General features: G+C 48.3%; 1 protein-coding gene across 3 annotated transcripts in view; it reads right to left on the reverse strand.

Annotated features, from left to right (window-relative positions):
- CC1H1orf159 (chromosome C1 C1orf159 homolog) overlaps window positions 1–23471 on the reverse strand; it is a 32093-nt gene extending 8622 nt beyond the window's left edge. The window contains exons 1-4 of one of the 3 annotated variants that reach the window (XM_045475191.1): window positions 23415–23471; window positions 3637–3738; window positions 3469–3557; window positions 1356–1431 (exon numbers count right to left, since the gene is read on the reverse strand). In XM_045475191.1, coding sequence (XP_045331147.1) covers window positions 1356–1431; window positions 3469–3540 — 148 coding nt within the window. In that variant the 5' untranslated portion in view covers window positions 3541–3557; window positions 3637–3738; window positions 23415–23471. Of the gene's footprint in view, window positions 1–1355; window positions 1432–3468; window positions 3558–3636; window positions 3739–23414 lie in introns of those variants that run through there. The other 2 variants (XM_045475192.1, XM_045475193.1) reach the window with 2 other exon arrangements.
- Window positions 23472–26380: the final 2909 nt, after the last annotated feature.

The raw sequence follows: 26380 nt of genomic DNA on the forward strand, positions 1-26380 counted from the left end.
AAAAAAAAAAAAAGAACTAAAACCGCCGTCTCCCCAAAGCCCTGCAAGCTGAGGCTGGACGTCTTGACACGAACCTCGCAGAAGTCACCTCGACACCTCACGTGTGGACAACCTCGTGCCTGCTGCTGCGTGGGCCACTCGGGAAGCTCACAAGAAGCCCCACGACCTCACCAGAGACACTCGCCGCAGTGCAACCCGGGAAATCCGTCAGACTGCCTCTTGCTGTCCTCACCCCCCAAACAGGCTTTGAGTGCAGCATCCAGAAAGGTACGTAGAGACTGGCCTCTAGACTGAAAGACCAGGTTTGTAACTCGCTACCACCATTCACATCTGTTTTCTTTTGTTTCCCCAGAAATGCCTCTGACTCCACACCGGCCCGCTCACGCCACGCCGAGGCCTCGTTCCGGTGGAGGCCCGGCCTGAGCATCGGTCTCACCGGGCGGACGGCCACCAGGACACCGAGCCCGAGGCGTGCCACCAGGGGCTCAGACCCGCTCTTTCCTGCCCGCTCACCTGCGCTCTTTCTCCCGCTGCCCGTCCCTTATCTCACAACTTCCAAGCAAATCTCCCTCAGCTCCCAGCTTGGCTTTTAATGTGTGGAACGTTCTGAGGAGGAAGTTTCAAGTGGGGGCTGAGGGGACCCGAACGTCACCCCAAAATATGCCTCTTTCACACAAAAATTATTTTGAGCTGAAGACCCTCAAAACACAGGAGCAAGAAGGGCTCTGGCGTCGCTTTCTCTCCCTGAGAAGCAGGGACAAAGGCCCCACGTGGAGGACGCCCACGCAGCAGGGGGAAAGGAACGCGCGCATCGCCAGGGACCCGAGCCCGGCGGACCTCGTTAAGGTCGCCCTCGCCTGCCTCCACCCCACACACAGCCTACTTTCCCGCAGTCGCCTCTCCCTGCTCAGCCTGGCGCGTGAGCGCTCCCGTCTTGGCTTCTTTATGAGGCTCCCGTGTCACATAAAGCTCATGTTACTCGGGCTGTGGGCTTGTCCCCGCGAATCGTCCGGCCGGACACCCTAGGAGGAGAGGTAGAGTCTCGCTTCCCCCACACCTCCCACTGCCCGGAGCCACTCTCCTCACGGGGTCCCGCCCCTTCTGCCCAAGAAGAGGCAGCCAGGCTGCTGGCCAGGAGGCAGGCTCAGACGCGGTCCTGTCCCCTTCCTGCGGCTTCTGTCCGCTCTCCCAGCCCCTGGCCCAGCTCCCAGGCCCCTCCAGCGTCCTTCCCGAGGGGCCATGTGCCCTCCTGCTCACACCAGGTATGGTGAGCTCAGCAGAGTTCACGTGAGGACTGTCCTCATCACCACGCTGGTGATGGCCGGTCAGGGTTGGCTCATGCCAAAGCAGCTTACCTGGGCCACACGGGCTTGTGCTCTGGCAGGTGGTGTTGACATCCACCACGTCCACACAACATTCAGGCTGCTGGCCCTAGAGGGGAGATGCTGGTGAGCTGCCAGACCCCACAGCCGGACGCTCGGGCAGGACCAGCAGGCCAGGCTGGGAACGGCCCTGGCCTGGGGGGCAGCGAGGAGGGGCAGGGAGCGGTCCTGGGAACACTTCCGGGACCGAGGTTTATGGAGTCGCTTCCCTCCACTGCCTGCCCGGCTGACCACCCAAGGCCTCGCCTGGGAGGTGGTGGGGGCCGTGGCCCTTTCTCCAGGTGGGTCTCGGGTCCGGGACGGAGCTGCTGCCGATCGCCCCGCGGACCACAGGCGGATACGCGGTGGGGCACTTCAGTCCAAGAAATGATTGACAGGCTTCACTCAGAGGTACTGCGGATTCAGTTCCAGACCACAATAAAGCGCGTCAAGTGAATTTTCTGGTTTCAGGTACGTGTACAAGTTACGTTTACACTCTAGTCCATCAGGCGTGCAATCACGTCGTGTCTAAAACACAATGTACGTGCCTTAATTAAAACGGCTCGGGGCGCCTGGGTGGCGCAGTCGGTTGGGCGTCCGACTTCAGCCAGGTCACGATCTCGCGGTCCGTGAGTTCGAGCCCCGCGTCGGGCTCTGGGCTGACGGCTCAGAGCCTGGAGCCTGTTTCCGATTCTGTGTCTCCCTCTCTCTCTGCCCCTCCCCCGTTCATGCTCTGTCTCTCTCTGTCCCAAAAATAAATAAACGTTGAAAAAAAAAAAAAACTGCTCTGCTGCTGCAAAATGCTGGCCGTCGCCCGAACCTTCAGCGGGTCATAATCACTGATCACTAGTCACCGTAACAAATGTGATAGTAACGAAAGAGTCGAAATATCGTGAGAATCACCAAAATGTGGCACAGAGACATGTTGTGAGCAGATGCTGGTGGAAACGTGGCACCCACAGACTCGCTCAACGCAGGGTGGCCGCGAGCCTTCAATCTGGAAAAATGCAGTATCTGCACAGCGCGATAAAATGAGGTGTGCCTGGCTATTCGCCACCTGCCAGACGACAGAGGTGCTAAACCCTACTGCAGGGCCACATGTGGACTCCTTCATGAAAAAAGGACACACACGTTTTTCTAGGCTATAATAAGATATGAAGATAAACCCAGGCGGCCCTGGCCTCCCTGGTGAGGTGTGTCTGCCCCTCACTCCCAACAAAATAGTCACCCCCTGGGTCCTGGTTGGTCCACCGATGTTCTCAGAAATGCTACGGATGCCTTCCACCGGGGGTTTTCAGCTTGGCCCTCGAGGAGGAAGTGCCCAGACCAGGGCACGCTGTGGGGTATGACCTCACACCTGCTGGGTGAGCACGCAGGAGTGCACCACGTGGGGGACAGACATGCCGAGCGCTGGCGTTTACGGGACCAGACTTGAGGGGTTTCCAAGGGGAGCTCGGCACAGCGTGTTTATCGTAGCTGAGCTTTTGTTTCTTGCGACAAGACCACAGTGAACGGTAAGGTGTCTAAGGAATGGCACGGAGTACCCACACCACCACAGGAAGTGTCGAAGGCCGGTTCACAGCTGAGGCCCAGCCCCCGAGGGACACCCCAGCCCTCCCATTCCACCCAACCCTAGCAGAGGCAGAGTGGTGGAAGGCCCCACCTGGCCTGGATGACGTGTGGCTTGGGAGAGCCAGGGCACCTGGTCACAGGAAGCCTGGGGCAGACCCTGCCTTATGCCACTGCTTGCCTGGAGTAAGCAGTCTCCAACCACCCCGCTGTCGGGCAGAGAGCCCGCAGGCTCCATTCAGGGCCAGTGGGGGGCAGCTGTGTAGAGACCCTATTTCAGCTGCAGCAACAGGTTCACGTTGGCAGAGACAGAAAGGAGGTTCTAGGGGACATAACAGAACAGGTGACAGTTGGGGGCATGTGTCTGCTGACCTCCATGTGGCACGGGCCTCCCTGGCCGTGACAGAGGGCACAGTCAGTGTCTCTGGGGCCAGGGCAAGGGTGACCCCCAGAGGTCGAAGGGTGAGGCCCCTCTGGGCAGGCAACTGGGAAGACTGGACTTCCTGGCACCCATGCTGCCCCGTGACGCGTCACCTACCACACTTTCTGAGGATTTGCTGGCAACTTCCACCAGGAGACCCGCCAGAAGGACAGCGCGCTGGAGCTCCATGTCCCAGAGCGCAGGGTCTGCAACAGACAGGGGCACTGTGTGGGTGCAGGCATCTCCTCCTGGGGCACCGTGGGGGCCGAGGTGCAGGACCCTTACCTGGCCTTCTGGGATGGGAGCTGCAGACATCCAGAGCCTGTCGCCCAGTGCTCAGGGGGCAGGGTGGGGTTGCTAAGAAGCCGCAGATCCCTGGTCCCGGGCCTGCAAACCAAGGCACACCGTTGAGGCCCGTTGTTCCCAGGTCGACTGGACTCACCACAAGGAGCCCCCGGAGCTGGGGGACTGGGGGGGCTGTGCTCAGTCCGTCTGGAGCTGGAGCTGGACAGACTCACTGCTTCCTCCAAAGCTTTCAGCCATTCGCTGCCTCCTGAAAGGACTAAGCACAAGGGGTTCTGGACCAGCCGGTCCTACTCATGAGCTCAGATGGATGTCGTCCATCTGCCATCTTGTTCTGTCCTAGGGAAACCCCAACTCAACCATTTTCACCAAGACACAGAACACCTGGGCAGCGAGGTGTCTCTGGGGCCAGCACGGGCCAGTTAGGGACCTGCAGTCTTATAATTTTCTGCTACTCACCCTGTTCTTGTCATGGAAACTGCAGGAAAGATGTCAGCTTGGGTGATAAAAGTACTACCTAAAACCACAACTGAGGACAACTCCAGAGCAGAGGACTTCTGATGGCTGATGGGGCCCCACACAGTGGGTAAGTTTCCTGACACTAGCAAATTCAAAACCCCACAGCCCGTGAGATGTGCTTACACTGCCACACTTCCAATGTGGTCAGAGAAAACCCACTAACCCGCACAACCCCTGCAGTGAATTGTTTCAGTTTTGAACAAATTTCTGTTAACTTACAAGGTGGTAACCATAATTATAATCTGTCCAAAACACAGCTGGCTAAATATTTGGACATAGAAAAGTCAACTCTAAAAGGACTTTTTTACGGGGTGCCTGGGTGGCTCAGTCGGTTGAGCGTCCGACTTCGGCTCAGGTCATGATCTCACATTCCGTGAGTTCGAGCCCCGCGTCGGGCTCTGTGTTGACAGCTCGGAGCCTGGAGCCTGCTTCGGATTCTGTGTTTCCCTCTCTCTCTGCCCCTCCCCCGCTCATGCTCTGTCTCTCTCTGTCAAAAATAAATAAAACATTAAAAAAAGGTTTTTTAAAAAAATAAAAGGACTTTTTAATTGACAGAAAGAGCTGCTTATTCAGGGAACCTGTTCAGGTTCCTGGAGATGAAGCTTCCACAGTGGCAAGGTGGGTCGGCAAGGAACACATCTGGAGCCGGGGAATGAGAAACCACCCCCTCAGCCAGCCGAGGGCCCATCAAGACGAGGCGGTGGGCGAGCTCCTGGCTGGGGGTCCTGGGGAAGAGCCCCACTGCCGAGGATGGTTGACAGGCGCCTTGCACTGTGAGCCCCAGGGTTCCGAGCACGGCAGGGAGGGAGGGTGAAGGCAGGATGACACATGCAGGAGGGCGGTATAGGAACAAGGGCGGGGCTCCGTCCTGTTATCCGCTTCATGCTAGAAGCCCTACACAGGCAGAAACAACCATCAGGCCTTGGTAAGAGCCCCCTTGCTGCCCCTCATTCATGCCATCCATTCAAAATGCACTTTATTCGAAATGCACCTTCTTTCTAGGACAGTAACTGCTGATGTCACAGACGCACTGACCCTCATCTACAGGGTGTGATCACACCTTTTCCACTTTTGCCCATGTAAGGTTGGCTCAGCAGAGGCCATCTATCTCTCCGTGCCTTGTGGAAACCCTAAATGTCATGGGACCTTCAGCTCAATCTGTGGTTAAGAGGCAACCCCAGGGTCATACTAAGTCACAAAACACCCTTTCAATTCAGGAATCAGAAGTACATATTTTAACCAACACTATCATCTGCTAGTCAGTCAACCTCTTAGGGTATAATTCACATACAATAAACCACATCCACGTAGAGCACACAACTCGGGGAGTTGGAAACGCTGTGCAGGATGTCTCTGCCACCCACAGACGACGCCTGAGCCCCTCTGCCGTCCTTCCCTCAACCCTGGCTTCATGCACCCATGGGGCTGACCTTTGTCACTGCATCGGCCTGCATTTTCTAGAATTCTACGTAAATGAACACAGTGTGTACACTTGTGTGCCTGGCTCCTTCCGTTTGAAATAATAATCCTTAGGGGCGCCTGGGTGGCGCAGTCGGTTAGGCGTCCGACTTCAGCCAGGTCACGATCTCGCGGTCCGTGAGTTCGAGCCCCACGTCGGGCTCTGGGCTGATGGCTCAGAGCCTGGAGCCTGTTTCCGATTCTGTGTCTCCCTCTCTCTCTGCCCCTCCCCCGTTCATGCTCTGTCTCTCTCTGTCCCAAAAATGAATAAACGTTGAAAAAAAAAATTAAAAAAAAAAAAAAAGAAATAATAATCCTTAGATTCATCTGTACCTCGTTCCTTTTATGGCTGAATGATACGCAACGTTGCCTTTACCCAACCACCTGCTGATGTTCACCTGGACTGTTTCTGGATTTTAGTGGCTGTGAATAAAGCTACTGTGGACATTTTTATACACATCTTTGCGTGGACATTTGCTTTAATTTCTCGGGTAAGCACTCAGTACTGCAGCAACAGGGTCAAGGGAAGTGTAACCTGCCGATCAGCCTTCCGCGGTACCACGTGCGCTCCCACCAGCAGGGTGTGGGGGCTCTTCGGCTCCGCATTCTTGCCAACAGTGGGCATTGTGTCAGTGGCTGTGCCGTGAGCATTTCACTGTTGCTTTAACTTGCATTTCTCTGGTCACTGATGATGGTTCCTCACCCTCGTATGTCTTCTTCAATCATTTGTCCATTTTGTTTAACTGGCTGTCCTTCTATCACTGAGTCATAATAGCTCTTCACACGCTCTTTGTCAGATATGTGTATTTTCAGATGTAAGTATATTGCAAGTATTTTCTCCCATCTGCGGCTTGACTTTTCATTTTCACATGGGATCCAGAAGAACAAATGTTTTCACTTTGATAAAATCCAATGCATCCATTTTTTCTTTTACATCTCTTGCTTTTTGTGTCCTAAGGTTAATCTCTGCCTTGACCCGAGGGTCATTCCTGTGTTTTATTCTAGAAGTTCTAGAGTTTTAGGTTTTACACTTTGAGTTACTTTTGTGTATGGTTGGAAGCAAAGATCAAGGTTCATTTTTCTCATATGTGTGTCCAGGGGTTATAGCACTGTTTGATAAAAAGATTATCCTTTGTGGGGGTGCCTGGGTGGCTCACTTGGTTGAGAATCTGACTCTTGATTTGGGGTCAGGTCATGATCTCAGTTTGTGGGACTGAGCCGCACACTGGGCTCCACACTGAAGTTTGGAGCATCCTTGGGATTCTCTCTCTCCCTCTCTCTCTGCCCCTCCTCCACTCATTCTCTCCCTCCCTCTCTCTCTCTCTCAAAATAAATTAATTAATTTAAAAAATTAAAATTAAATTAAAACAGCCTACCTGTCCCTGGGATTTTTTTTTTTTTTAATATTTTCCTTCTTGGGGCACCTGGGTGGCTCAGTCAGTTGAACATTCGACTCTTGATTTCAGCTCAGGTCAGGATCCCAAGGTTGTGGGATTGAACCCTGCTTAAGATTCTCTCTCTCTCTGCCCTCTCCCCCACTCATGTGCACTCTCTCTCTAAAATAAAAAAATAAAACTGAACACCTGGGTGGCTCAGTTGGTTGAGCGTTCAACTTCAGCTCAGGTTATCATCTCTCAGTTTATGGGTTCAAGCCCTGCATCGGGCTCTGTGCTGACAGCTCAGACCCTGGAGCCTGCTTTGGATTCTCTGTCTCCCTCTCTCTCTCTCTCTCTCTCTCTCTCTCTCTCTGCCTCTCCCCCACTCACACTCTATTTTTCTCTGTCTCTCTCTCAAAAACATACATTAAAAAAAATTTTTTTAATAAAAAATGTAAAAAGACTTTCCTTCTGGCATCTTCCATCATGGCATCTTTGTTGAAAATCAACCGAGTGTGTATGTATGGGTCTATATCTGGACTCTACTCTGCCCCATGCATCTATGTGTCTGTCCTTCACCAACACCACAGTCTCGATTACTGAAGCTTTCCTGAAAGCTTGCAAACCAGTAGCATAAGCTTTGCTCTGCCAGACCTAGGTCATATGCATTTCTGTATTTTCAAAATCACCTTGTTAATTTCTATAAAAGAGCCTGGTGGCATTTTGGCTAGAATAATGGACATTTTAACAATCATGAGTCTTCTGATCTATGAATGTGCTATCACCCTCCATTTATTTCTTCACATTTTCTTTTAAGCTATCTCGGCAACATTCTGTAGTTTGCAGTGAAGAGGTGGTCCTGGGCAGAAGTGGGTTCTGAACAAGCCAGTCCTATACATGAGCTCAGACTACTTAATAAGTGAGCTTGTCAAACTTCTTGCTAAATATTTTATTTTTTGGTACTATTGTAAATAGAATTGAATTTCTAATTTCACTTTCTAATAGTTTGCTGCTAGTACATAAAAATACAATTAAAATCTGTGCATTTGCCTTGCTTTCTGAAATCTTACTAAATTCATTTGATAGTTCTAGCACTTTTTGTAGATTCCTTAGATTATTCTACATAAACAATCATGTCATCTGCAAATAAATACAGCTTTACTTCTTTAGTTTTTTTTTGAAACTTGTTTTAGGGCACAGCAATTGGTCTATGTCAGAGAATATACATTGTGCACTTAGTAGGAATCTGTATTGTGCTTGTGATGAGTATAGCTTTCTACAAATATCAATTAGGTCAAGACGCCGGAGCGTAGCGTTCAGATCCTCTATGTCTTTACTAATTTCTTTTGCTGTTTTATTCTAATAATTGGTGACAGAAAGAGATGTTAAACTCTCTTATTATAATCATGGAATTATCTATTTCTCCTTTTAACTCTGTCAATTTTGGTTCATTTATTGTGAGGCTCTGTTATTAGGCACATTCATAAATTGATAGGTCTTCTTGAAAAAATGACCCTTTTATTATCAGATATTTCCCCTTTATCTTTGGTAATACTCAATATACTGGAATCTATTTTACCTAATATAAATGCAGCCAATACAGTCTGATATTCACTGTTTGCAACATAGATGGATTTTTAGATCTATAGATATATTTTGCATCTATATATCTTATCTTCAACCTGTGTTTTTTAATATTTAAAGTGAATCTCCTATATACAGTATGTAGTAGGTCTTGCTTATGTATCCATTGTGGCAATCTCTACCTTTTTTTTTTTTTTAATGTTTTTATTTATTTTTGAAGGAGAGAGAGAGAGAGAGAGAAAGAGAGAGAGAGAGAGAGACAGAGCATGAGCAGGGGAGGAACAGAGAGAGAGGGAGACACAGGATTCGAAGCAGGCTCCAGGCTCTAAGCTGTCAGCACAGAGCCCGATGAGGGGCTAGAACTCACGAACTGTGAGATCATGACCTGAGCTGAAGTCAGACGCTAAACCGACTGAGCCATCCAGGTGCCCCAATCTCTACCTTTTAATTGGAGAGTTCAGTCCATTAACACTTAATGTAATTATCACTATTGTTAGACTTAGGTCTACCATTTTATTGTCCATTTTCTGCTTGTCCCTCTATTTTGTTTTAATATATAAAATATTTTTAGAGCAGTTTTAGGTTTACAGCAAAATCGAGCAGGAAGTAAGCAAGTTCCCATAGTCCCCCACCACAACAGAAGCAGAACCTCCTCCACTATCAACATCCTGTAATTTGGGATAATCAATGAACCTATACCAACACGTCATTGTCACCCAAAGTCCATATTTACACTATGGTCACTCTTGTTTTTCTAAGTTTACTTATTTATTTTGATAGAGAGTGTGTGTGCATGTGTGCACGTGTGAATGGGGGAGGAGCAGAGAGAAGGAGAGAGAGAATCCCAAGCAGGCTCCGTGCTGTCAGAGCACAGAGCACAAAACCCAACTCGGGGCTCAAACTCACAGACCGTGAGGTCAGGACCCAAGCCAAAATCCAAAGTCAGACGTTCAATCAACTCAGCCACCCAAACACCCTTATGGTCACTCTTGATGTATATGTGGGCTTTGAAAAATGTATAAAGACACTATGGCTACTATTTTGTTTTCTTTTGGTCTCTATGGTGTTTTATTCCTCTGTTCTCTCTTTCCTGCTTTCTTTTATATTATTTGAATATTTAAAAAATTCTCTTTCAGGGGCGCCTGGGTGGCACAGTCGGTTAAGCGTCCGACTTCAGCCAGGTCACGATTTCGCGGTCCGCGAGTTCGAGCCCCGCGTCGGGCTCTGGGCTGATGGCTCAGAGCCTGGAGCCTGTTTCCGATTCTGTGTCTCCCTCTCTCTCTGCCCCTTCCCCGTTCATGCTCTGTCTCTCTCTGTCCCAAAAATAAATAAACGTTGAAAAAAAAAATTTTTTTTAATTCTCTTTCAGTTTATCTTTTGGTTCTTTGGTTATACTTCTTTGCGTATTTTTATAGCTGTTGCTATAGAGACTGCAACATACAATCCTTACTTTTTCACAGCCTAATTAGAATATGGCACCACTTCTACTAAAATGTAGACGCTGCAGGGGTGCCTGGGTGGCTCAGTCAGTTAAGCATCGACTTTGGCTCAGGTCATGATCACACAGTTCATGGGTTCGAGCCCCGCCTCGGGCTCTGTGCTGTCAGCTTGGAGCCTGGAGCCTGCTTCAGATTCTGTGTCTCCTCTCTCTCTGCCCTTCCCCCACTCGCACTCTGTCTCTCTCTGTCTCTCTCAAAAATAAATAAAACATTAAAAAAAATTTTTTTTTTTAATGTAGACACTGCAGAGTGCCTAAGGGGCTCAGTCAATTAAGCACAGGACTCTTGATTTTCACTCAGGTCATGATCTCACAGTTCATGAGATTGAGCCCTGCATCAGGCTCTGGGATGACAGCATGGAACCTGCTTGGGATTCTCTCTCTCTCTGTCTCTCTGCCCCTCCCCTGCACTCTCTCTCTCAAAGTAAATAAACTTTTTAAAAAATCTAGAAACTTTGCAACTCTATAGGTTCGTGTATCCTTTACTATTCTTTGTGCTACAACTGTCATACCTATTACATCTGCATACATTGCAAACACAAGAGATGTTTTAATTTTTTAAAAAATATGTACTTGAGGGGTGCCTCGCTGGCTCAGTTGGTTGAATATCCGGCTTTGGCTCAGGTCATGATCTCGAGGTTCGTGAGTTCGAGCCCCACATCAGGCTCACTGCCATCAGCGCGGATCCTGCTTCGGATCCTGTCCCCTTCCCTCTGCCCCTCCTCCACTTGCACACTCTTGTGCTCTCAATAATAAACATTAAAAATAAATTAATTAATTAATTAAAATACGTACTTGAAAGAAAACATTTCCCCCAGATATTTACCATTCCTGATGTTCATCATTCACTCATAAGATCTGAATTTCACTTTGGTATTTACCTTCAGTCTACAAACACTTCTCTAGCATTTTTAGCAGTACACATTTGATAGCAACAAATTCTATCAGTTTTCCTTTCTCTGAAAATGCTTTCATTTCACATTCAGTCTTGGAGAGTACAGAATTCTGTGTTGACAGTTCTTTTTTTTTAGTATTTTAGGGTGCAATACCACTTGACCCTGGCCTCCATGTTCCCTGATTCAGTCTTTGCAATGCTATACTATTATGTGATATGTTGCTTCTCTCTTTCAAGATTAAAAAAAAATTGGGGTTGGGGGTGCCTGGGTGGCTCAGTCAGTTAAGCGTCCGACTTTGGCTCCAGTCATGATCTCACATTTCATGGGTCCGAGCCCCACGTTGGGCTCTGTGCTGACAGCTCGGAGACTGGAGCCTGCTTCAGATTCTGTGTCTCCCTCTCCCACTCACATGCTCTCTCTCACTCTCTCTCTCTCTCTCAAAAATTAAAAATTTTGACTAATTAAAAAAATTAGTCAACATTTGTTATTTCTGTTTTTTTATAATAGCTATCCTCATGGATGCAAAGTAGCATTTTCCCTGATGATTAGAAATGCTAATCTCTACTTTTTATTTGGAGTATTTAATCCATTTACATTTAATGCAGTTATTAGAGTATTTTAGTTTAAATCTACCACCTTAATGTTTGAATTCTGTATTTCCCCTCTGTTCTCTGTTCTTCCTCCCTTTTTCTGGGGGGGGGGGGTTGGTGAATCAAGTTTTTAAAGTCCATTTTATCTCCTCTACTGATTTTTTAATTCTCCCTTTTTATGCTATTTTTTAGCGGTTCCTCTACAGACTAAATATGCATATCAAACTCATCATTGTCTATGTGGTCTAAAAAATACTCTTGTACTTCATGAGCAATGTGAGAACCTTTACAGCAGGCCCCAGACCACCTCCTACCTCTAGAGCTCTTGTTGGCATGTCTTTTACTTCTACATATGTGAGAAAATTCTACAACAGACTGTTATTATTTTTACTTCAGTTAATAGTCTTTAAATAATAGTTAAAGGTGTATTATATATATATTTTTTTCAATTTTGGGTACTTTCACTTGTTAAATTGAGAATTTCTGTAGAACTGCATCATACTTGGGCAGATGTGTAAAACATATCATTTGTTCAACGTTGTAAAACAAGCCATATTCATTGGCTCCAGCTGGAAAACTCTCAGATGCTAGTGTAGTATGGTCGGTGAGTAGAGGTTCTAGAGCTAGAGGCCAGGCCCATTCCTTACCCTGCCTGTACTTGCTGTGGGATCTGCTGTAAACCTGTTTTGTCCTCTTTAAAACAGGTTGATAATAGGCATTGTGGAGAGGGTAAAATGAGTTCTCGTATGTAAATCACTCAGAGTGGTGCTTGGCACACAGTCAGTGCTACATAAGCATTGTTCTTGCTGTTGTTAGATAGTGAACAGATTCACGTCCCTTGGAGAACCGGGATCTACAGCAAAAAGAGACTTGTTTTTTTAATGTTTATTTATTTTTGAGAGAGACAGAGTGCAAGCAGGGGAGGGGCAGAGAGAGAGGGAGACACAGAATCTGAAGCAGGCTCAAGGCTCTGAGATGTCAGCACAGAGCCGGATGCAGAGCTCGAACTCCTGGACCGTGAGATCATGACCTGAACTGAAGTCAGATGCTTAACCGACTAAGCCACCCAGACACCCCAACAAAAAGAGACTTCTTGATACTTCTCAAACCAATATGGCATGAAAGGCCAGCCCTAGCTTCACATACAGTCTCTAAGGACGTAAAATAACACTTCATAGGAGACTAAATGTCAGAATATTATTTATTAATTTGGTTGTTCTTTGAAGAATGCTTTAAAGAAAAAAGGGGCTATTCAAGTAAGGTAAGTGCAACTTATTATCTCAAATTTATCTTTTTGCAATTAGATTCATATTCTTATCCCGTAAGAGTGTCTTTTAGCATGCATCCTTAGTTTACTGTCCTGAGGCCCACACGAAGCCTGTCTTTATCTAATTCCTGCCCAGTGAAGATGATATTCTAGGGGCACAGCAGTTCCCTGCAAGTGTTCTGTTGCTGACAGCTGTAGTGCCTAGGAAACGACACCTGTGCCCCCCATTTGGAAACTAAAGTTGCTTTGGTTTCTGAATACAAAAGCCATGCAGTTCTATTTCCAGTATGGAAGAACTGGCTTCTAACAAAATGACTCTCCCACTGGTAATTATGCATTCTGGACAAAAACAGCTACCTGAAGGCTCTGAACAAAAACAGGCAGATTTTGAGGGCAGTTTAAACTTAAAGGAAGTAGCCCGGAATGCATTTCCTGTTTTCGTGTCTTTACCCTGAGGGCGGCACAGTCATCACAGTGGTGGTATTAGGTGATGAAAACTCTGATAGAAAGCCCACTATCTTTCTTGTTAGAGAAACCAGGAGAAGGAGCTGGGCAACCAGTGCTGCTAAAGAGTGAGAGGAGAAATCTGAGAAAGAGGGATTCTGTGTATAAACTCTGCTCAGATTTCCAGCCAAGTCTTGAACTGTCTGTGTGCAGTCCGGGCTGAGAAGCCATCTGAATTGAGATCTGAGCCAGAACTTATCACAGGTGTGACAGAATTTGCATTTTGAATCTAATGAAAGTAGTTGCATGCTTAGGCAAAAACATTAACTCTCTTCAGAGGAATATAATCAAATCCAGAGTCTCCACAACATAACATTTGCAGTATATAGGATACGATCCAAAATTATCAAGCATATGAAGAACCACAATAATATCAGCCATTCTCAAGGGAAAAGACACACAACAGATACTAATTATATTATGACCCAGGTATTGATCAAACAAACACTTTAAAGCAGACTTAATAATTATATCCAATGAGATAAAGGAAAATACACTCAAAATGAATAAAAATATAGAAAATCCCAGCAAAGAAATAGAAGATATATATGTATATGTACACACACACACACACACACACACACACACACACTTTTAATGAGCAAAATGGAAATTTTAGAACTGAAAAATATACGATCTGAAATAAAAACTTTACTGAACAGCTTAGTAGAATGCGAGTGACAGGAAATACTTGGTAACATCAAAGATTGATAGAAATCATAGTCTGAAGGAAAAAAAGAGAAATGACTGGGAGAAAACCATGAAGAGCGCCAAGAGGGGTATAGGGGCCAATACAACTGTATGAAACATCTAACACATGGGTAATTATACATTCCAGAAGAAGAGGAGAGACACATAGTGGAGCAGAAGAAATATGTGAAGAAATAATGACTAAAACCTTTCCAAATTTGGTGGAAGACATAGAAGGGACAAATATAATAAAGCCACACTTAGACACATCATTTTCAAATTACTGGAAACTAAAGATTAACTTTAAAAATCTTGAAAGGAGGGGCACCTGGGTGGCTCAGTCGGTTAAGGGTCTGACTTCAGCTCAGGTCATGATCTCATGGTTTGTGAGTTTGAGCCCATGTTGGGCTTTATGCTGACAGCTCAGGGCCTGGAGCCTGCTTCAGATACTGTGTCTTCTCCTCTCTCTCTCTGCCCCTCCCCTGATCATACTCTCTCTCTTGCTCTCTCTCTCTCTCTGTCTCAAAAATGAATAAACGTTAAAAAAAAAACTGAGCCACTCAGGTGCCCCAAGAAAATAAGTCAATTTCAAATACGTATGTACTTAATAGAAGGCTTCTAAATACATAAAGAATAAGGTGGCAGAGTGAAAAAGAAAAAGACAAATCTACAACCATGGCTGAAGACTTTAACATCCCTCTTCGAATAACTGATTAAGTAGAAAACAAAATTAGTAAGGATATAAAAGATTTGGGTAAAATTCTCAACTAACTCAACTCATAATTGTAGAACATGACACTCCACAAAAATGGAATACACATTCTTCTTAAGTGCAAACAGAATATTTACTAAGAGATCACATGCTAAACCATAAATAAATACCAATGAATTTCAAAGGATCAAAATCACAGAGCATAGTCTCTGACTACAATGGAATTATATTAAAAATCAATAACAAAAGATATTTAGAAAATCTCCAAATATTTGGAAATTAAACAATAGACTTCTAAGCCAGTCATGGATGAAACAAAGGTACTTTCAAAACATTTCAACAGAAAGGGGAGAGCCTGAGCGGTTCAGCTGGTAAAGCGTCTGACTTTGGCTCAGGTCATGATCTCACGGTTTGTAAGTTCAAGCCCCGCATCAGGTTCTCTGCTGTCAGCGCAGAGCCTGCTTTGGATGCCCTACCCCACCTCTCTGCCCCTCCGCCACTTGTTCTCTCTCAAGTAAATAAATAAATAAATAAATAATAAAAACCCATTTTAACAGAAAGATCATGAAGTGCAACATATCAGATTTTGTGTAAGAAGCTAAAGCTATGCTTAGAGGGAAATTTATAGTTTAAATATTTATGTAAGGAAAGAAGGCACATGTAAAATAATTGATCTATGCTTCCATCTTAAGAAGATGAAAAAGATCAAATTAAACCCATGTTAGGGAAAAGAAAAGAAATAATAAAAATAAGAGTAGAAATTAATGAAATAGAAAGTGGACAAAAATTAGAAACAAGAAGTAAAATCAAAACTTGGGTCTGTGAAAACATCAACATCACTAATTATCAGGAAATGCAAATCAAAACCACAACGAGAGATCGTCCTACATCTGTCAGAACGGCTACAACAAAAAAGACAAGAAATAACAAGTGCTGGTGAGGATATGGAGACAGAGGCACCCTGGTGTACCGCTGGCGGGAATGTGAATTGGTACAGCAATTGTGGAAAACCGGAGGGAGGTTCCTCAAACAATTAAAAATAGAACTACCATATGATCTAGTAAATCCACTCCGGGTATTTGCCCAAAGAAAACAAAAACACCAATTCAAAAGGGTGCACGCACCCCATGCTTACCGAGGCACTAATTACAAGAATTACAATAGCCCAGGTACGGGAGCAGCGCAAGTGTCTCCACAGGTGAGTGGAGAAGGAAGGGGGGAAACGTGCACGATGGAATATTGCTCGGCCATTTGCAACAACACGGATGGAGCTTGCGCAAATTACACTAAGTGAAACGATCAGACAGAGAAAGACAAATAGCATATGATTTCACTCATATGTGGGATGGAAGAAACAAAACAGTGGAAGAAACAAAGAAAAAAGAGACAAATAAACTCAGGCTTTTTTTTTAAGCTTTATTTATCTTTGAGACAGAGACAGAGTGTAAGTGGGGGAGGAGCAGAGAGACGGAGACACAGAATCCTGAAGCGGGCTCCAGGCTCCGAGCTGTCCTCACACAGCCCGACGCGGGGCTCGAACTCACGAACCGGGAGATCATGACCCGAGCCGAAGTCGGACGCTTATCCAACGGAGCCACCCAGGAGCCCCAACTCAGACTTTTAAATATAGAAAACTGGTGGTTGTCAGAGGGCGGCAGGTGGGGGATGGGTAAAATAGATAAAGGGGATTCACTTCCAGTTACAAGACAAGGAAGTCACCGGTGGGAAGTACACCACAGGGAACGCAGTCAATAGATTGTAGACGTGTTGCACGGGGACAGATGGTGACCTCACTGACTGCAGTGAGCACTGACACTGAGGAACACAAGAATTGTTGAATCACTACACTTTGCACCAGAAACTAATATAACACTGTATGTTAATCATACTTCTATAAAAATAAATAGATAAAACTGACAAACCTCTAGCAAGAACAATCAAGAAAAAATATCAATACAAATTATCTATATCAGAAATGAAAGGGGAGAAATCACTATAAATCCTACAAACATGGCAGGATAATCAGACAGTATTATAAACCACTTTAAGTCAATAAATTCAACAATTTACATGAAATGGCCTCATTTATTTCAAGATAAAAATTACCAAAAATGATACAAGATGAAGCAGAAAATATGAATAGCCTTATAGCCATTAAAGAAACTGAATTCACAATTTTAAAGCTTCCCCCAGAGAAAACAACCCAGACAGTGTCTTCACTGATGAAGTCTATCAAATATTTGAGGAAGAAGTGCCAATATTACACAAAGTCCTTCAGAAACAAAGAGGGAACATGTCCCAGCTCATATAAGGCCAGCAAGACTCAAAGATAGTCCAATATAACCCGGATGGAAATCAGACAAGGACATTACAAAGAAAAAAGTACAGACTACTATCCTTCATGAACATCAATCCGAAAACTCTGACAAAATATTAGCAAACTGTATACAGTAACACATGAAAAAGGTGACAGAACGTGACCAAATGAGCTCCTTTCGGGACACAAGGCTGGCTTGCCACACAAACACCGGTTGTTACCATCGAATGCTTTAACAGATTAAAGAAGAAAAACAATCATATGACCTTTTCAGTAGCTGCAAAACAAGCTTTTGACACAATTTCAGGATCATTCATAATAAAAAGTCTCAGCAAACGAAAAATAAAAGATACCTATAAAAAACCTACAGCTAACATATTAACAGTGAAATATAGGACATTCCCCCTAAACACTGAAGGAATCAAGATACCCAATATCCTTGGTGCTAGTCCGTATAATAAGGAGAGAAAACAAAGAAACGGTCTCTGTGTAGATGGCATGACTGTTTATATGGAAAATCCTAAGAAATCTACAGAAAAAAGCTAGTATAAGTGAATTTAGCAATGTTCTAAGAACATACAAATCAATTGTTATTTCTATATACTAGCAACAACTATTTGGAAAATGACAAATAAATATAATTTACAATGGCATTCAAAAACATAGTTTGTGGGAATAAATTTATTTTAACATATGTAAGACCAAGGGACACCTGGGTGGCTCAGTCGGTTGAGCGTCCAACTCTTGATTTCAGCTCAGGTCATGATCTCAGAGTTCACGGGTTCGAGCTGACAGTGCGGAGCCTGCTTGAGATTCTCTCTCTCTCTCTCTCTCTCTCAAAATAAATAAACTTATTTTTTTTTTAAATAATAAAATACAGGGGCACCTGGGTGGCTCAGTCGGGTGAGCGTCCAACTTTGGCTCAGGTCATGATCTCGCGGTTCATGGGTTCAAGCCCCGTGTCGGGCTCTGTGCTGACAGCTCACAGCCTGGGCCTCTTCAGATTCTGTGTCTCCCTCTCTCTACCCCTCCCCCCGCTCATTCTCTGTCTCTCTCTTCTCAAAAATAAATAAAAACAGGGGCACCTGGGTGGTTCAGTTGGTTAAGCGTCAGACTTGGACTCAGGTCGTGATCTCACGGTTCATGGGTTCAAGCCCCACATCAGGCTCTGTGCTGACAGCTCACAGCCTGGAGCCTGCTTCAGATTCTGTGTCTCCCTCTCTCTCTGCCCCCTCCCCTGCTCATGTCTGTCTGTCTGTCTGTCTGTCTCTCAAAATAATAGCATTAAAAACAAAAAAACTGGACCTGTACTCACACAGTATGAAAACTAAGAAATGGATCATGAAGCTAAATGTAAAAACTGAAGCCAGAAAAAGCCTCTAGAAGAAAATATAGGGGAATATCTTGGTGACCTGGTTCGTCAAAGACTTTTAGAAAGGACGCAGAAAGCATGAACCAAGAAAGAAAACCGATTCATAAATTAAACTTTATCAATATTAAAAACTTCTGCTCATCAAAATACACCATCACAGTGGACACAAGACTAGGACTTGTCAAAAGCCATAGGATCATGTATCACAGAGAGTAAAGTTTAATGCACACAAATCAAACAATGTTGGGGATCTCAAGACAGAACACAGACTGCGACCAATGGTTCTAACTGGGTCACAAATATATGACAATACACCGAAGGGGATGCAAAACAAGGAGCTGACCTCAGCACCCCTGGAAAACGGTGTTTGACTAAGAAGCTAAAGATCCAAAGAACCACACTTAAGCTGCACTCAACTTGGGAAATTTGTTTCTCGTCGGGGTGGAATGTGGGTGAGCAGTTCTGAAACTGCCTCTGTGTGCACTTGGGGCTAGAGATAAGAAACCGATGGCGGCTGTAGGAGCCAGGTTCTCACAGGAAGGTTACACACACACACACACAGATCACAGACGCACACACACAGATCACAGACACACACACAGATCACAGACACACACACACACACACAGACCACAGATGCACACACACACACACAGACCACAGATGCACACACACACACAGATCACAGACACACACAGATCACAGATCACACACACACACAGATCACACACACACACAGATCACACACACACATACACATAGACAAACAGTTGCACACGTTATCTAACTTCATCCGCCAACAAGACCTCAGGCCGTGACAGCTGCAGCAAGGCGCACACCAGTGCCCAGATCTTGGCTTCTAAACACCGTCCTCCAGTAAAAGACACCAGGGCTCCTTGGAGACGTGGCTGCCGCTACGGCTGAGGCGGGCACACGACGAGATGAACCTGGAGCCCCCGGCAGGGCCACAAAGTAAGGCGGTGCCCCCGAAACAAGCAAATGAAAGAGCCCCCAATGGCCAGGGCAAAACAACACAGTGCGGGACCGGACCCCAAGTACACGACACACATCCAGGAGTCCCTGCTGGTGGAGGGGACCGCTGATAAGCGTGAGCACGTGGGGGAGACAGAACTCCTCCCTCCAGAATTCCAAATACTACGGCGGTTCTTCCCCGCCGCCCCCCGCCCTCACCCCCCCCCCCACCCCGGTCCCGGGAGGGAGGCACAGCTTCGTCCCCAGCCCCGCAGTGAGACCGCCTCACTGAGTGGCTGCTGCCCAGGAAGACAGGAGGGACACCCGGCAGGCACCACCCGGACCAGGTGACCGGCCAACAGGACCCCCTGATAGGATGTGACAAGAGGGCCACCTCACCTCTGGGGTGTCCTTTCCCCAAGCCACAACCCCCCTCTGACCATGAGAAAACACAAGAGATAAACCCGAAACGAGGGACATTCGACACAACGCCTGTGCGGTCCTCCTCAAAACTGTCAAGGTCATGACAAAGCAAGAGAAGCTGAGACACACATCCCGGAGGGGACAAAGGAGCTGCGACAACTCAGCGCAGTGTGGAACCCGGACAGGGACGCTGTGGACCTGAGTGACACCTGCCGTCTGGAATGTGAGCACTGCTATTCTCAGTTCTGAAAAATGCACCATAGTCACCTAAATGTCTGTAGTAGGGGAAACTGGCTACCTTTAACACTTTTCTGTAAATCTAAAACTCTGGGGCGCCTGGGTGGCGCAGTCGGTTAAGCGTCCGACTTCAGCCAGGTCACGATCTCGCGGTCCGTGAGTTCGAGCCCCGCGTCGGGCTCTGGGCTGATGGCTCAGAGCCTGGAGCCTGTTTCCGATTCTGTGTCTCCCCCTCTCTCTGCCCCTCCCCCGTTCATGCTCTGTCTCTCTCTGTCCCAAAAATAAATAAACGTTGAAAAAAAAAATTAAAACTCCTCCAAAATTTTTAAAGTTAATTTTTAAAATGTAACATTAATAAATGAATAAGCAAGTGAAAGAATGAGAGATATTTGCAATATATATCTGGCAAACCATGTATCCAGAAGATAGAAAGGACTTTCACAACTTGGTAATTTTTTTAAAAGGGCAAAAGACTGGATCAGACATTTCAGAAAAGAGGTGTGAGCAGTAATGAGCAGGTGGGAAGGTGCTCAGCATCACTAAGCTCAAGGAAATGCAAATTAAAGCCGCCCCGAAACACTGCTCAGTAGACCCAACCCAGCAGCGTCACTCCCAGGGATTTTCCCAAGAGAAAGGAAAGCACACCCACAGATGTGCACAACGTCCATAACCTCTTTAGTCACCTAAGCCGAGTGCCACCACAGGACTGATAGGCGCACTGTGGCACATCCCAGGAGTGCTGACACAGCAACACGGAGGGACTGGAGCCAAGACTCCAAGATGCCGGAAGATTCCAGAGATTCCGTGTCTGGCTCAGCCTCCTTCCCGTCCTGCAGACGGTAACTTCTTTCGGTGTCACACAGCCTTCCCTGTGCCTGTGACCAGATTTCTCTCTTCTCTCCTAAGGGCACTAATCCCACCATGGGGTCCTTTCTCGTGCCCTCATCTAACCCTGACCACCTCCCAAGAGCCCCACCAGCGTCCAAATACCAAAACACTGCGAGTTAGGGCTTCAACATATGGATTTGGGGGACACACCATTCGGTCCACAACACGAGAGACCTTTCCAGGATGACAGAAATGTTTTCTATCATGATCGGTAGCAGGTTACACAGCTGGGTGCAGCTGTCAATAACTGCATGTGAATTACACCTCACTAACCGACTGAATACATGTGATTCGTCCTGATCGTATCAGAGCGAAAAAGTTAAGTAACTGGATAAAAATATTTCTACGTGGCAATGAAAAATTTGGTGAGAATTAATTAATTTATTTAAAAAATTTTTTTAATGTTTATTTTTGAGAGAGAGAGAGAGAGAGAGCAAGCACGAGCGGGGGAAGGGCAGAGAGAGGGAGACACAGAACCCGAAGCAGGCTCCAGGCTCCGCGCTGTCAGCACAGAGCCCAACACGGGGCTCGAACTCGGAACCGGGAGATCGTGACCGGAGCAGAAGTCGGATGCTCAACCGACTGAGCCACCCACGCACCCCAAAACTCGGTGAGAATTTAAATTGTACTGTATGTTCTCTCACAGCTCATTTTTCCTTAGGAGAACTGGTTTCAGTGAAGAAATAAAGCCTCCAGGCCGCTGTGACCCTAAGCAAGTAATGTATCAGGGCTGACTGGGTGGGGTTATCTGCGGTCCCTCCATAAGGAGTTAGGGCTGGGGGGAGGACCCTGCAAAAGGCTCTTCAGCCAGAGTGAGCACACAAGTGCTCACTGCAGCTCGGTTCCCCGAGCCTCCAGGCAGCTGTGGCAGGACAGGAGAGTGGGGACAGGGGGTCACCAGTCTCAGGCTCTGAGGCACTGATGAAGCACAACACAGGCCCGTTGCCCACCCCTCCCCGCCAATCAGAGTAGGTACTGCCGATGGTCTTCTCAGCAAGCAAAGGAAGCCAACGTGGAACTCGTCTCTCAGGAAGATAAGAACTCAGGAAGTTGAGAACTTAGGAACGTGCTTCCCGATCTAAAAGTCCCATCTCGCACTGTGATGGAAAATAAATGCCGTCCACGGTTTGACCGGATAGAAAGGAAACATTCCGGTCTGTTGACACGTGTGGCCGATGCCACGAATGCCACGTGGCACCCACTGCCCACCATTCTGTGGCCTCTGCACACCTGACAGGGGTGTGGACCCCTGCAGCCTCCGCTTGGGGCCTGCATGCGGGAAAACCACTCAAAGGCATCCCTCGCCTTGGAGGTGCGGAACTCTCAGCGCTGTGGGGACTCCTTCATGCTTCTAATGAGTCACGTGATAAGTCACAGCTTGTCTTGGAGGACAGAAGTCAGCGAGGGGCTGGGAGGTGCCTTTGGGGTCCTGCGGTGCCCCTGTGGACCAGCCCACTCAGGTGATCACCCACCAATGCGTCTGTTTGCTCTGCTCCGGGGAGGACTGTACCAGGGCGGGGGCTTGTGTTACGAAAAGAAACTTTTTGGATAATTCAGATTCTATCTCCTTCTAGGAACTTCTGAAAACAATGTGGCCATTAAGATTCTGCCTGAACACAGACTACTTATCCAGTGGCTCCTGGCTGGGAGCGGGAGTGGGAGTAATCCAGGCGGGCTGCCTGACCACCGGGTACGGGAACCCGTCCAGGCCTTCCTCAGGTTAAAAACCACGAGAAAGATGCAGACCTAGGTCAGCATCCTCCTTATAATGTAGCGATACTAAGAAAAACACAAAACGAAAAACGGGGCCAAGGTTGACCCCTTCGAATCAAACGAAACCGTTACGAATTGTCAGAAAACAGATTTTTGGGCGAAGCTGCATTTGCCAAAATGCTACTCCTTCAAACCCTTGAAAGGCCGTATCCGAATGTACCCTAGTGACCTGCTCTTAAGTTACACCGGAACTAACACACCAGTCAAACTGTTACGGTGGCAACACACTCCTCGAAAACCTGCGTAACGACTCAACCTTGACAATTTCGTGGCGATAAACGGACTAATAGATCCCGCAACCTCCAGGGAGAGTGCCGGTGTGAACACGGCTTCCAAGGACAGCCGGCGGCCTCACACTCCCCCCACCCACCCCGGCCTGCGTTCGGTCCTGAGGGCGAGACCTCCTGGGGCTCCGCGGCTTCGGGGGCGGGGGAGGGGGCCTGAGTCCAGCTACCGACGGCCTCTCTCAGATGACGACTCCTGCGGGAGGTTCGGTAGCCGGAGGGGAGCCGGGTCCCCGCGGACCTTTGTCCGGGTTCCGCGCCCCACACCGCGCCGGAGACCATCCGGCCCGGGCGTCCGCGCCCCAAGGCCGCCCCCGGCGCCCCTGCCTCCGCCCCCGGTCCGCCCCCGGTCCGCCCCCGGCCCTGCAGACCGCGCGCCCGCCCCCGGCCCATCACTCACCCCGGCGCCCTTCGCGTTCCTCTTTCGTACCCCCCGCCCTCCAGGCGGTCGCGCCTCTCCCCCTGGGACTTGTAGTCTCTCCGCCTTCGTAGTCTCCGCTCAGCCTTGTAGACTCCTCTGCAGTCTCTCCTCAGCCTCAAACTACAACTACCGGCGGTCCTCGCGAGAGCTCCCTCTCTCCAGATGGGTTCCGTCACAGGGTTCTCGCGAGGCTGTGGGAGGCGCGCGTGGAGCAACCTAGGAAGTGTAGTCCAGGGCGCCTAGGTCCTAATAGCTGAGCCATGGACAGAGTGGAAAGGAGGGAAAGAACTACACTCCCCAGGAGTCCTCGCGCGCCGGCCATCTTTGGCGTTGCCAGGAGACCGGGAAGCCCCGGGATGCAGGCCAGCAGGTGGCGGCGCGCGAAAGGCAATGTGTTCCGCGGCCCCGCGTCAGCAGGGACGGGTGCGGGGAGTCAGCGTCGGCGCGTTACCCTAGAGGAAGTCCTGGATAACTGGGGCTTCGGCCCATGTCCGCTCTTAGCGGAGGCTGCCTGGAAATGAAGACCGCCAAGTCCGTCCCCAAGGCGACAACGTTTATCAAATACTGTCGGTTTTAGGCGGGGGATAGAGAGCTCCAACATGTGGCTGATTCTAGGGCTACCTTTCTGTTTCACGAGAGGAAATGAGAACAGGTATGACCTTACACACATGACAAGGTTACGTGACAGGAACATCCGCAGAGGACAATGCCATTTTCTGATTTGTCTGGAGAGTAAGCCGACTAGCCCACTGAAAAGCAAAAACTCCTTTGGGAAGCGAAGACGTGTCTCCTAATAAGCCCGCTGTAAAATCTACACTTCCTACCTCAGGTCTGGGGTGCCCTTTCAAGACCTTTCAGACCCCTGTGTCCTGGCTGTCTGGACGAGAGGCCAGCCCTTGGCCCCAGTGAAGAGCTGGGGAAAGACTAGGCCTTTGAAATGTTTGCTCTTTGTGGAATTCTTGATGTGAAGCCCTAGAAAGGAATCTTTGTTCTTGGCTTACCTTGCAGACCAGTTTTGCTGCTTTAAAGACCTTGGTCAGCTTTCATGGGTGATGCAGAGCCTTTCTCACAGGGTGGGGTCGGGATTAAATAGGATATCTTAGTGTTTAGTCCACACCAAGGCTGGCCTTTCAAACCCCCCCATCCTCCCGCGGGCATGCAGAGCTGGTCCCTGGAGAAAGGGTATGCCAAGGAGCTTCCAGGAGAAAACAGAGTAAGACTGACTGCTCCCCTTTGTATGTCCAGCATGGTTATACCTTTCTGATGGCCCGCCAGAGCACAGCAGACAGGAAAGGACAAAGGAGGGGGGGGGGGCATCATGAATAAGGAGTGGCTGCTTTCCCATGGGGCTGAGACCGGTTTTCCTCAAGGGCCTGTAAGTGAACCGGGAGAGCTACGACCTCAGCCTGAACCAGAAAGGACACCCACTGCCCAGCACAGGCACAAGGAGGCACCCAGGCCTCACCTGCACTTGCGCCCCGCTGCGGATAGGAATAGATGGCCAAGAGACAGGTGCCAGCCGGTGGGGCCAGTCAGACTGGTTACTCTTCCCACTAGACTACCCTGCGGCCATAAGGACTCATGGATGGGGAGGGGGCTGTGACTGCTCCCCACAATGAGTTCCAAAGTCCATGGGATCTATGCGTCTAGTGTGCTGGGTTCGCTTTGTGCCAACAGGATGACCCCGTGGCTGGTGGAAGTTCCACAAGTGTGGTCTCAGGCTCTGCTTCTGAGCTGCCCCCGGACAAAAAGAACAGTTGTGTGCATCCTGCACACTCACAGCTTTTCAATAGATAGAGTCTCTCGTGTGCTAATAAAAGGGTTTGGAGCCTGTCAGCCTTCCTACGGGTGTCTGAGTGAGAAGTGAGTGTGGGTCAGGGTTAGGAGTTGCAAGTGTACTGGGGCGTGGGTGCCACAGGACTCTGGCACCCGGGGCTCCCCAGCTCTGGGACATCCATGCGACCTCCTTCCCAGCTGGCCTCTGTGCCTGCGTCCTGGGTGTTCTCTTCCCTTCAGAATGCACCTTAGGACATCCTTCCCAAGTCTGAATGTCCAGACTTTTCAGCGAAAATAGAGTGCTAGCCTTGCAGCATAAGGATATTTCCAAGCAGGAGTATTGAGAACAGGAGGGAGAGTCCTTTTGTGTCTCTTTCTTGGAAGACGGCATTCTCCGAGCCTCTTTAATTGGAGGTGGGAGTGCTGCCCAGGGTGCCCCTCGGGGGCCTCTGTGGCAGTCGACGTGTTACAGGCACGGCTGTCAGGTGTGCAGGCCAGTGTTCCAGGGACAGACTTGCCGTGAGAGCGCCAGGGGCCGACGGAGCCGGCCAGAGAGGCTGCTGTGGGAAGGTGAACGCGGGCTGTTCCTGCTAGGCCCAGTGGTGGGCTTCGGCCTTTCCGAACATTCTGGTCCTGATTGGTTCCAAGCTGGAGGGCAAGGTCAGGCCCACGGCCCCAGGAAGCTGGTGGAGGTGTAGGGGGAGGGGTCCCATGCAGGAGCTATACCCAGGGTCCACCTAAGGGTTAGGGCTCTGAGGGCAGGAACTGACCACAGGGACCCTGGTGGGGGCTGGGCCATAAGCCAGGCTGACTCCCAGCCAGCCATCTGGTTCCTCACCCGAAGGATTCTCCATCACCCAGTCCCCCCCGCCCCCATCACTGCCGGTTCCCACAGGCTCTCCCTTTGCTCAATGGCAGGACAGAGCTCAGGGCTGACCATTTCTCTGCCCCACGCCCCTCAACTCATCTAAATTCAGCCCCTGCCAGACCCCACCTCCCTCCCAGCTCAAGCCTCCTCCCCAGGCTTCCTGGGCATCCCTTGGGATGGTCAGGGAACCTGGCCCCTGGGAGGGACCAACTTACTTCTACATCTTGCCTCCTGCCCTCTGGCTGTGGTCCTGGATGACTGTCTCTGGTTCCCCACGTGTCCTTTTGTGGCCTTGCTGTAC

The sequence above is a fragment of the Leopardus geoffroyi genome, chromosome C1 (genome assembly GCF_018350155.1).
Source record: "Leopardus geoffroyi isolate Oge1 chromosome C1, O.geoffroyi_Oge1_pat1.0, whole genome shotgun sequence".
Classification (NCBI taxonomy): Eukaryota; Metazoa; Chordata; class Mammalia; order Carnivora; family Felidae; genus Leopardus; species Leopardus geoffroyi.